This window comes from Bufo gargarizans, chromosome 3 (assembly GCF_014858855.1).
Source record: "Bufo gargarizans isolate SCDJY-AF-19 chromosome 3, ASM1485885v1, whole genome shotgun sequence".
In the NCBI taxonomy this organism is placed as follows: Eukaryota; Metazoa; Chordata; class Amphibia; order Anura; family Bufonidae; genus Bufo; species Bufo gargarizans.
Window position 1 is genome coordinate 383,918,028 of NC_058082.1, and position 13,105 is coordinate 383,931,132.

At 41.9% G+C, this 13,105-nt stretch overlaps 1 protein-coding gene across 5 annotated transcripts in view; it reads right to left on the bottom strand.

Annotated features, from left to right (window-relative positions):
• Positions 1–13,105, bottom strand: part of ANKS1A (ankyrin repeat and sterile alpha motif domain containing 1A) — a 731,235-nt gene that overhangs the window by 153,905 nt on the left and 564,225 nt on the right. For all 5 annotated transcript variants that reach the window (XR_006388413.1, XM_044288191.1, XM_044288189.1 and 2 more), the window contains one exon: positions 5,945–6,100. Coding sequence is in view for 4 of the 5 variants with exons in the window: in XM_044288191.1 (XP_044144126.1) it covers positions 5,945–6,100 (156 nt within the window). In the remaining variant the exon portion in view is untranslated. The remainder of the gene's footprint in view (positions 1–5,944; positions 6,101–13,105) is intronic.

Genomic DNA, 13,105 nt, shown 5'->3' on the forward strand with positions numbered 1-13,105 from the left:
CTCCTGAGTTGTTTCAGGGCCTCAGCCTCCTCCCTAGTGAGATTGGGATGTTGGAAAACAGAATCATCATAATTGGCTTCCAATTTTTCAATATCCAACCGTATACCATTGATAAAGGCATCAATAGCGGGCTCACTCACGTCAGGAGTGAAGCCGCTCTTGATGTGCAAATCAAGACTATTCAATGTTAATTTGCTGGTTTTATCAATGGCCATGCATGATTTACCCTTGAACCAGGCTTTCAACTTAACAGTACGAAAAAAGGAAAAAAAAATCATATTCAAGTCCCAACCAGTCCACATGTGTAGTCGGACAAAAGGAAAAACCCTTGTTTAAGACACTCACTTGTGCTGCGGTGAGCTCCTTTGAGGAAAGATTCACAACGATCATTTCTTCTTTTTTGTAGCTTTGTTGGAGGTACCCCGGGTTTTCGGGGTTTGTGGTTTGTCGATTTCGTCTTTAACGGCGACCACCGCGTCTGGTTCTGTGCTTTCTCTGGGCAGTTTCTGTGTTCTGTCTCCTAAAAAATCTGCCTCAGGTGGAGAAGTTGGACTATGTTGTCTTTTTCTCTTGTTGTCCCTGTAGTGTTGTGTCGTCTGATCACTATACCATGTGTAAACCGCACCTCTCATAGTCCTGGGAGTCCCTATTCCATTTGGTGCGTTTTCCCTCCTCCGATTGCGTTTGAAATTTCGCCAAATGTTCATTGAGGGTATTGGTATAGCTATTAAAGTCCTCACTAGACATCTGTGCTTGTAATTTATATACAATGTCAGTGATCTCACATGACAAAGTGTACAATTCCCGCTGAAGATATTCGATATTCATCAGAATAAAATCAAATGCATATTGATTGGAGAGGATCTCGAACCTTTTGCAAAAGTGCTCACCGCCCAAAAATAAATTAGGATGCAGATTTGAATGCATGCCTCTTGGTATCCTGCGTTCCTTGAAATACTCCCCCAACGTAGTCATATGTAAGCGTAATGCAATGGGATCTCCTTGCTAATGATTCATGTTTCCTTTTTAATTCTTTCAGAGTTGGTATATTGAGGAAGGACACGCGCATCCGAGATTCTTAGACGCTGAATTTGGCCTCATGCACACGACCGTTGTGTGCATCAGTGGCCGTTGTTCTGTTTTTCGTGATTTTCTGTGGATTCATTGACTTTCAATGGGTCAGTTGAAAACTCGGAAAATGCACCGTTGTTTATCCGCGGCCGGGATCCGTGTTTCCTGTCCGTCAAAAAAATATGACCTGTCCTATTTTTTTGATGGACAACGGTTCACGGACCCATTCAAGTCAATGGGTCCATGAAAGAACACGGATGCACACAAGATTGGCATCCGCGTCCATGATCCGTGGCCGTAGGTTAATTTCATACAGACGGATCCGAACTGTGTACATGAACTGTGTACATGACTGCCCCCTGCTGCCTGGCAGCACCTGATCTCTTACAAGGACCTGTCATCCTCACAATTAACCCCTCAGGTGCTGCACCTCAGGGGTTAATTGTGCGTATCATAACCCCCTATAAGAGATCAGGGGTTGCCAGGCAGCAGGGGGCAGACCCCCCTCCCTCCCCAGTTTTAATTTAATTGGTGGCCAGTGCGGCATCCCCCCCCTCTATTGTATTAACTCATTGGTGGCCAGTGTGCGGCCTCCCCCTGGCCCCCTCTATTGTATTAACTCATTGGTGGCCAGTGTGCGGCCTCCCCCTGGCCCCCTCTATTGTATTAACTCATTGGTGGCCAGTGTGCGGGCCCCCTCCCTATATTGTATTAACTCATTGGTGGCCAGTGTGGCCTCCCTCCGGCCCCCCCGATCATTGGTGGCAGCGGAGAGTTCCGATCGGAGTCCCAGTTTACTGCTACTGCAGTCCTGGTTGCCATGGTTACTTAGCATTATTAGAAGCATCATATTTACCTGCTGCGCTGTCTGTGAATGGCTGGGATCTCCTCCTATTGGTAAGTGACAGATCATTAAGCAATGCGCCGCACAGACCTGTCACTTACCAGTAGGAGGAGCTCCCGGCCGGTCACAGACAGCGCAGCAGGTAAGTAGGATGCTTCTAATATTGCTAAGTAACCATGGCAACCAGGACTGCAGTGGCCTCCTGGTTGCCATGGTTACCGATTGGAGCCCCAGCGATTAAACTGGGACTCCGAAAGGAACTCTCCGCTGCCACCAATGATAACGGGGGGAGGGGGGCGCACACTGGCCAACAATGAGTTAATACAATAGAGGGAGGGGCACACTGGCCACCAATGAGTTAATACAATAGAGGGAGGAAGGGGGGGCCAGGGGAGGCCGCATACTGGCCACCAATAAGTTAATACAATAGAGGGAGGGAGGGGGGGCCGGGGGAGGCCGCATACAGGCCACCAATAAGTTAATACAATAGAGGGGGGGAGGCCGCATACTGGCCACCAATAAGTTAATACAATAGAGGGAGGGAGGGGGGGCCGGGGGAGGCCGCATACAGGCCACCAATAAGTTAATACAATAGAGGGAGGGAGGGGGACCCGGGGGGGGGGCCGCACACTGGCCACCAATGAGTTAATACAATAGAGGGAGGGGGGCCGCACACTGGCCACCAATGAGTTAATACAGTCATGTACACAGTTCGTAGTAAATTCTAACTTGACGCGTCCCCATCACTATGGGAACGCCTGTGTTATAATATACTGTCGGATATGAGTTTTCACGCTGTAACTCAAATCCGATGGTATATTCTAACATAGAGGCATTCCCATGGTGATGGGGACGCTTCAAGTTAAAATATATACCATCGGATTGGAGAAAACTCTGATCCGATGGAATAATAGGGACTCCTGACTTTACATTGAAAGTCAATGGAGGACGGATGCCTTTGCAATTGCACTATATTGTATCAACGTCAAACGGATCCGTCCCAATTGACTTGCATTGTAAGTCAGGACGGATCCGTTTGGGTCCGCACGGCCAGGCGGACACCAAAATAATTTTTTCTTCATGTCCGTGGATCCTCCAAAAATCAAGGAAGACCCACGGAAGAAAAAAAAAAAAAACGGACACGGATCACGGACCTACGGACCCCGTTTTTGCGGACCTTAAAAAAAAAAAAAAAACGGTCATGTGCATGAGGCCTTTGGCAATGGAGTCACATCAGGTATTGGTTTGATTGTATGCATGCGACCTGACCACTGAATGTGTGGTAATAGCTCCTTATTTTAACCAATTGTTTCCTGGGTCATTGCACAAGTGCACTTCATCTAAAAAAATACAAAATTCATGTGTATAATGTATTATGATATGCAATCATATCACGGCTCTATTTTATGTTTAGGCACTGTGTTCACCTGATCTATATATGTATACACATGTATCATTATGGCTGCTTTCACACTAGCGTTCGGGTTTCCGTTCGTGAGCTCCGTTTGAAGGAGCTCACGAGCGGACCCGAACGCAGCCGTCCAGCCCTGATGCAGTCTGAATGGAGGCGGATCCGCTCAGACTGCATCAGTCTGGCGGCGTTCAGCCTCCGCTCCGCTTGCCTCCGCACGGACAGGCGGACAGCTGAACGCTGCTTGCAGCGTTCGGGTGTCCGCCTGGCCGTGCGGAGGCGTGCGGATCCGTACGGATCCGTCCAGACTTTCAATGTAAGTCAATGGGGACGGATCCGTATGAAGATGCCACAATGTGGCTCAATCTTCAAGCGGATCCGTCCCCCATTGACTTTACATTGAAAGTCTGGACGGATCCGTACTAGGCTATTTTCACACTTAGCTTTTTTTTGCTAAAATAATGCAGACGGATCCGTACTGAACGGAGCCTCCGTCTGCATTATTATGGGCGGATCCGTTCAGAACGGATCCGCCCGAACGCTAGTGTGAAAGTAGCCTTAGTTTTTTTTTTATCATCACTTGTACAGGCACAGGTTAATGCTAATTATGTTTGATGTCACTTCTTACACATACTTACACTATAAGTATGTTCAGTTTGCTTTGTTACATTGCTTGAGAAAGGCTTCATGTTGGAACCGAAACGTCGTGTCTCCACTGGGCCAATAAACAGCTTTCTTTTTTTCACCATACTGGAGTACTCTGTTTTTTACTGATATTATCCTGGGATGCTATTCCCACTGGAGCTTGCACCCCATTTCCAATATTCTAAGGTTGGTGCTGCCATTTATTATATTATATATATAAATATATATATATATATATATATAGAGACGAAAAAAGTCGGACTGCACTCCAAAATGATGGTGAAATAAAGTGTTTTAATCACCCATAATATGGCAACTTGCGACGTTTCGGCTCACAAGAGCCTTCCTCAGGAAGCCGAAACGTCGCAAGTTGCCATATTATGGGTGATTAAAACACTTTATTTCACCATCATTTTGGAGTGCAGTCCGACTTTTTTCGTCTCTACAAATCTTGGGTACAGCCGTTGCCCTCTGCTGGACTTTGCACCCGCAACCCGGTTGGTGCTCCCGCTGGACTTTTTCTTCTTTTATATATATATATATATATATATATATATATAAATATATATATATATATATATATACACATACATACATACATACACACACAACCGTTTAACTGTTTCTTCTTTTTTACACAAAAAAAGTAAACAGATGATGCAAAAAATAAAATAAAAAATCCATTACACAGTACAAGTTCGTCCTCTGCAAAAGCGGACATGGGGGAATAGGGTGGATTAGGGATCTGGAACTGCTGCAGATGAACAAAAAAATAAAATAAAAGATCACTGCAGTAGTCCCAGAGATTTCTTCTTCCTTCTTCCACAGGACAGCATTGGAGATTGCAATAGAGCAGGTGCACCACAAGTCCCAGCAATCCAACCAGCAGCACAGAGAACCAAAGAACCTTTTTGCACACAGTCACCAGTTAGAATGGCTGCCTACACAGTGGTTCTTCCTATTCCCTCTGCTGCTATAGAGCTGTCGCAGCGAAATGCAGCACTGGCAGTGGATGCTGAACACTGGTGTCCCACTAACCTCGGGGGAGACTAATTCTGGCTGATTCAGCACCAGTCATCCCCATCTGACCCCTCTGCAGCACCATAACTGGTTAAAAAGTCTGCCGCTGCTGTGATGGGCCGGGCTTCACTGATTGGCCAATCACAACGATCATGGGTGCAGAGGGGTGGTAAAACCTCCTGAATCCTTTAACTGTGGCGGTGACCAGATTTCCGTTGCGTCGTGCATGTATCGCTCTTGTCCTTTAGTCATGTCCCTCAGGTTGCCTACAGGTTAAAAACCTATTAGTATTCTATTTTCAGCCTCTGCTTGTGGAGGCCTTTAGAGCATATGATCCCCATTTAAACTCTTCTGATCTAAAGGCCATTTAAACGGAGGTTTAAAATAGTGTACATCAATATTTTAAAATGATCAATTATGTATTTACAAATGGGTGGTGGGGACAAAGCGTCTTTTTAAAGAGTGCCTCTTTAATAAACAGGCATGGATACACTGGACCAGTGCCCAATTACAAGATCTTTCTGTTCTATCTGCTGCACTAAATCTAAAAAGCTGTAAGGTTCAGTGCTTCTGTCTCATGCCGTAGGCATATTTAAGCCTGTGCGTTATAAAAAAAAAAAAAAGACTGAATAAAAAAAAAAAAAAAAAAAAAACATGCAGAATGTTTTTGGAAGGTCAACAGCTGTAACTATGAAGGCAAAGAGTTGAACACGTCTAAAACATATATAACAGCAGAATGTAATCAACTGATGTGGTTTGGACCAAGCCTAATGTGCTTGTTATTCTCTTCCATTAAGTAACCCTCTGTCTCTTAAAAATATGAACAATGGAAGCACATTTTTCAGGCTTTGACTATTCTATCTAATAGTTGCTTATCAATATTATTCTTAATAAAGCGAGCACTAGGTATCTAGGAACAACCATGGACATAAAAGCTATCATCCATTACTCACATTCTGTCGCTTTATACTGCCACGAGGTTTAGGAATCGGTTTTGAGGGTCGAGAGACTACTGCTTCAGGATGACGGGATTTCTGTGCCTGTATAGCCAGTTGATATGCAACCTCAAATGCCTGACCTAGAGTAAGAATTATTTCATAGGCCTGGTTCTGTAGAAACAGAGAGAACATATCTTACATTTGAATCAAGACAGAAAATGCAGTTTAGAATTTGTTACCGGAAAATAAACCTTGCCTTAGGACCCCCCAAAAATAAAAAGCTCTACAGCTTCCAAATACACTTTTAGTTGCCTTAAGCCTCATGCACACGTCCGTGGAACACGGACCGTGAGATACCGGCCTGGATTCCTACTGAGTGCAGGAGCGCATGGCGTCATTGGTTGATATGACGCCGTGCGCTTTGTGCCGCCGCTGCTGTCATGTACTATTCTGTTCCACGGAAGTGTGCATGAGGCTTTAGAGGGGTTTTCTGGGATTTACACATTCATGTTACGGTCTCCAATGCACGGAACAGATGCACACCATTCCAGTGCAACAGGCCTAACTGAGAGTGGAATCAAACCATTTAAAGATCAAGCATTTTTTCCTGTTTGTTTTTCATCTTCATATTCCAAGAGCCATATATTTATTGACTAAAATTAAGGCAGAATTCCAATTAATACATGCTTTAATCGATCCATGCAACGTTTCGCCTTAAATGAGACTTTGTCAAGCATAAAGCAACAGTGCATATGTACACAATATACATATACAGTACAGACCAAAAGTTTGGACACACCTTCTCATTCAAAGAGTTTTCGTAATTTTAATTAGGAAAATTGTAGATTCACACTGAAGGCTTCAAAACTATGAATTAACACATGTGGAATTATATACATAACAAACAAGTGTGAAACAACTGAAAATATGTCATTCTAGGTTCTTCAAAGTACCACCTTTTGCTTTGATTACTGCTTTGCACACTCTTGGCATTCTCTTGATGAGCTTCAAGAGGTAGTCACCTGAAATGGTTTTCACTTCACAGGTGTGCCCTGTAAGGTTTAATAAGTGGGATTTCTTGCCTTATAAATGGGGTTGGGAGCATCAGTTGCGTTGAGGAGATGTCAGGTGGATACACAGCTGATAGTCCTACTGAATAGACTGTTAGAATTTGTATTATGGCAAGAAAATAGCAGCTAAGTAAAGAAAAACGAGTGGCCATCATTACTTTAAGAAATAAATGTCAGTCTGTCAGCCGAAAAATTGGGAAAACTTTGAAAGTAAGGGCTATTTGACCATGCAGGAGAGTGATGGGGTGCTCCACCAGATGACCTTTCCTCCACAGTCACCGGACCTGAACCCAATCGAGATGGTTTGGGGTGAGCTGGACCGCAGAGTGAAGGCAAAAGGGCCAACAAGTGCTAAGCATGTCTGGGAACTCCTTCAAGACTGCTGGAAGACCATTTCAGGCGACTACCTCTTGAAGAGAATGCCAAGAGTGTGCAAAGCAGTAATCAAAGCAAAAGGTGGCTACTTTGAAGAACCTAGAATATGACATATTTTCAGTTGTTTCACACGTGTTTGTTATGTATATAATTCCACATGTGTTAATTCATAGTTTTGATGCCTTCATAGTCATGAAAATAAAGAAAAAACTCTTTGAATGAGAAGGTGAGTGCAAACTTTTGGCCTGTACTGTATATCTCACTGGAAAATAATCAATGATTAAAACAATAATATTAGCAATTAATACACAGCATCTCATAAATGCATAAAGTGCCCTGTCTAGCATAGTGCTGTATCTCAACAGAACAAAACAAGTGGTAATACATAAGTCACAATACAGTTATTCTGACTCCGATTGTTGTGATAGCGATCTATCCCTTGTAAGACCTCTATGCCTGTCCTGTACAAGCAGATGTAATCACTGCAGACAATCCTTATCAGATAGTTGAACTCACCAATACCATGTTTATCCATAAAGTTGATTTATTCTATACATCAGACAAAAGGATACAGCAGAATGAACGGATCTCAATATTATGCAGTCAAAAGATGATACTTTCTTTAGCATACCATGAAGACTAAATGTGTCTCTGTTACATGTGGCCTGTTAGCTGCATCCATGCTACAGGAAGTGCTGTACTCCAGAATAAGGGTGCAGAATTGCAAAGGAAATGAGTCATAGATTTCAGGGAAGGGAACATGGAAAACAAGTGCAATACAAAAAAAAGGCCACTAGATGGCAGCATATAACTAACCATAGAAATATCCATAGGAAATGGTTCAAAGAATAAACTATATAAATTCACATCTACAGTCATGTGAAAAAATTAGGACACCCTTTGAAAGCATGTGGTTTTTTGTAACATTTTTAATAAAAGGTTATTTCATCTCCGTTTCAACAATACAGAGAGATTAAAGTAATCCGACTAAACAAAGAAAACTGAAGAAAAGTCTTTTCAAGATCTTCTGTAAATGTCATTCTACAAAAATGCCTATTCTAACTGAGGAAAAAGATAGGACACCCTTGCCCCTAATAGCGAGTGTTACCTCCTTTGGCTGAAATAACTGCAGTGAGACGGTTCTTGTAGCCATCTACCAGTCTTCGACATCGGTCTGAGGAAATTTTACCCCACTCCTCAATGCAGAACTTTTTCAGCTGTGAGATGTTTGAGGGGTTTCTTGCACGTACAGCCCTTTTCAAGTCACACCACAGCATCTCAATGGGATTCAAATCTGGACTTTGACTTGGCCATTCCAGGACTCTCCATTTCTTCTTTTTCAGCCAATCTTTGGTTGATTTACTAGTATGTTTTGGGTCATTGTCATGTTGCATGGTCCAGTTCCGCTTCAGCTTTAATTTTCTAACTGATGGTCTCACATGTTCTTCAAGCACCTTCTGATACACAGTAGAATTCATCGTGGATTCTATGATGGTGAGCTGACCAGGTCCTGCTGCAGCAAAGCAGCCCCAAACCATGACACTTCCACCTCCATGCTTCACAGTTGGTATGAGGTTCTTTTCTTGGAATGCTGTGTTTGGTTTACGCCAAACATGTCCTCTGCTGTTGTGTCCAAATAATTCAATTTTGGACTCATCTGTCCAAAGAACATTATTCCAGAAGTCCTGGTCTTTGTCAACTTTATCTCTGGCAAATGTCAGTCTGGCCTCGATGTTTCTCTTGGAAAGCAAAGGTTTCCTCCTTGCACACCTCCCATGCAAGTTAAACTTGTACAGTCTCTTTCTGATTGTAGAGGCATGTACTTCTACATCAACAGTAGCCAGAGCCTGCTGTAGTTCTCGAGATGACACTTTAGGGTTTTTGGAGACCTCTTTTAGCATCTTGCGGTCTGCTCTTGGGGTGAACTTGCTGGGGCGACCAGTCCTGGGCATGTTGGCAGTTGTTTTGAAAGCCCTCCACTTGTAGACTATCTTCCGGACAGTGGAATGGCTGATTTCAAAATCTTTTGAGATCTTTTTAAATCCCTTCCCAGACTCATAGGCTGCTACAATCTTTTTTCTGAAGTCCTCTGACAGCTCTTTTGCTCTCACCATGGTGCTCACTCTCACTTCAACAGTCAGGAGCACACCAAACTAAATGTCTGAGGTTTAAATAGGGCAAGCCTCATTCAACATGCAGAGTAACGATCTACTAATTATGTGCACCTGGTGTGATATACCTGTGTGAGATCTGAGCCAATTTAAGAGGGAATACATGTGAGGGTGTCCTATCTTTTTCCTCAGTTAGAATAGGCATTTTTGTAGAATGACATTTACAGAAGATCTTGAAAAGACTTTTCTTTAGTTTTCTTTGTTTAGTTGGATTACTTTAATCTCTCTGTATTGTTGAAACGGAGATGAAATAACCTTTTATTAAAAATGTTACAAAAAACCACATGCTTTCAAAGGGTGTCCTAATTTTTTCACATGACTGTACATTAATGTAAATATTAACTGTGTAACAGCATGGTCCCCGTCTGGCATTGTAAATGTCACTATTTACACCATAATGCTAGTTATACAAATGCAAATAAACAATTTGCTTTGATGTCTGAAGACCTGAAAATCTTCCAACGATTTCAGAAGCAGTTGGTGAGGTTTTATACTCGCTTCAACTGGTCATAGCACAGATTTACTTCTTTCAAGTTTCCAGGTGGAACAGGAATGGACCCAAGCAGGGTGGCTGGGGTAAGGATAGTTGGGGTCTCTGGATCTGTAGCCACTGGATCAAGTGATCTTAAATTGATTATGGCAGATGCTTCTGCTAGGAAGGTGGTTAGAATAAGTAAGTTTTGTGGAGTTCAAGTCCATAAGCATAGAGTCCAGTATTTTATGTGTGATGCCTATCCTTCTCTCCCATGAGTCACCCATGTGGGAAGAATGAGGAGGATTGAAAACCCATATACAACCTTTTTCAGCTAAAAGGTCTTGGATTGGCCTAGAGTTGAGCTGTAACTCTCGACAGGCTCCAACGAAATTAGTTCCACAGTCAGACCTTAGTGCCTTGACTGGTCCTCTGATGGCAAGAAATCATCGTAGAGCATTGATGAAGCTTGAGGCATCATTACTTCAATGTGTACTGCACGCACACTCATGCAAGTGAACAGCACTGCCCATCGTTTGCTATTTGCTTGGCCACCTCAAGTTCTGTGGGCTGTTACCATCCATGGTCTAAAGACATCCAAACCAACGTGAGTGAAAGGTGGGTCAGTACTTAACCTGTTAGATGGAAAATTTGCTGCTCTTAGTTTACGGCACTGGACAAAGCTGTGCAGTGTAGCCATAATCTGTCTTTTTGCTCCTATAATCCAAAGGCCTCCAGCTTTTATGACACCCTCTGTGAAGTGTCTACCTTGGTGCTTAACCCCTTCATGGTAATGCCATATGAGTGATGATGTGTTGGCGAGCAGGTATAATGAGAGGATTCTGTTCTTGCTCTCCAAACTCAGCCTTGTTTAACCTGTTGCGGACACATGACGTATCGGTACGGCATGTTGTCCTGGTACTTAAGGACAAATGATTAAGCAGGCACCCGGGGACAATGCGCGTGTCGGATATCGCCGCAAACTGCAGGTCAATTCAGACCTGCAGTTTGTGGTTTTTACAGGTTGATGCGGCTGTAAGGGGGACCCGATGGCATGGAAGGCAGCGCAATGCCTTCCTTAGGCATCGACGCTGCCTTCTGGTGACGAGCCTGTGAGATCCAGCCCCCTGGATCTCACAGGCCGGAAGCTGTATGAGTAAAACACACTGTATTACTCATACAGCGAATTCATTCCAATACAGAAGTATTGGAATGCATTGTAAAGGGAATTAGATCCCCAAAAGTTAAAGTCCCAAAGTGGGGCAAAAAATAAAGTTAAAAAAAGTTGAAAAAATAAAAAGTCCCCCCCCCCCCAAAAAATTAAAAGTTTCAAGTAAAAATAAACAAAAACGTCATTTTCACCAAATAAAGTGAAAGAAAATTGGTAACAGTGAGGGGGGAAAAAAAGTACACATATTAGGTATCGCCCAACTCAAAAAAAAACATGACCTAACCCCTCAGATGAATACCGTAAAAAATAAAAACTGTGCTAAATAAAGCATTTTTTTGTCCCATTACATTACAAAAAGTACAACAGCAAGCGATCAAAAAGGTGTATGCCCACCAAAATAGTACCAATCTAAGTCACCTCATCCCACCCAAAAAATAAAAAAAAACTATGGCTCAGAATATGAAGACACTAGAACATAATATTTATGTGTTATTGTGTAAAACTTGAGTAAATAAAAAAAAGTATACATATTAGATATCGCCTCGTCCCTTATAACCTGCTCTATAAAAATATCACATGACCTAACCCCTCAGGTGAACACCATAAAAAATAAAAATAAAAACAGTGTAAAAAAGCTATTTTTTTGTCACCTTACATCACAAAAACTGTAATACAAAGCGATTAAAAAGTCATATGCACCCCAAAATAGTGCCAATCAAACCGTCATCTACCCCCGCAAAAAATGAGACCCTACCTAAGATAATCACCCAAAAACTGAAAAAAATATGGCTTTCAGACTATGTAAACACTAAAACATGATTTTTTTTGTTTAAAAAATGAAAAAATTGTGTAAAACTTACATAAATAAAAAAAATTGTATACATATTATACCACAACCTGGTCTATAAAAATACCACATGATCTAACCTGCCAGATGAATGTTGTAAATAACAAAAAATAAAAATGGTGCCAAAACAGCTATTTCTTGTTGCCTCACAAAAAGTGTAATATAGAGCAACAAATAATCATATGTACCCTAAACTAGTACCAACAAAACTTCCACCCTATCCCGTAGTTTCTAAAATGGGGTCACTTTTTTGGAGTTTCTACTCTAGGGGTGCATCAGGGGGTTTCAAATGGGACATGTTGTCAAAAAAACAGTCCAGCAAAATCTGCCTTCCAAAAACCGTATGGCATTCCATTCCTTCTGCGCCCTGCCGGGTGCCTGTACAGCGGTTTACGACCACATATGGGGTGTTTCTGTAAACTACAGAATCAGGGCCATACATAATGAGTTTTGTTTGGCTGTTAACCCTTGCTTTGTAACTGGAAAAAAATTATTAAAATGGAAAATCTGCCAAAAAAGTGAAATTTGGAAATTGTATCTATTTTCCATTAATTCTTGTGGAACACCTAAAAGGTTATCAAAGTTTGTAAAATCAGTTTTAAATACCTTGAGGGGTGTAGTTTCCAGAATGGGGTCATTTTTGGGTGGTTTCTATTATGTAAGCTTCACAAAGCAACTTCAGACCTGAACTGGTCCTTAAAAAGCAGGTTTTTGAAAATTTCTGAAATTGCTTCTAAACTTCTAAACCTTATAACATCCCCAAAAAATAAAATGTCATTCCCAAAATGATCAAAACATGAAGTAGACATATGGGGAATGTAAAGCAATAACTATTTTTGTAGGTATTACTATGTATTATAGAAGTAGAGAAAGTGGAACTTTGAAATTTGCTAATTTTTCAACATTTTTGGCAAATATGGTATTTTTTTATAAATAAAAATGAATTTTTTGGACTCCATTTTACCAGTGTCATAAAGTACATTATGTGACGAAAAAACAATGGGCACCTTGGAGCTTCATTAGCATATCAGAAAAAGAGCTTTTTTTTATCAAAATGACAAAACTAAATA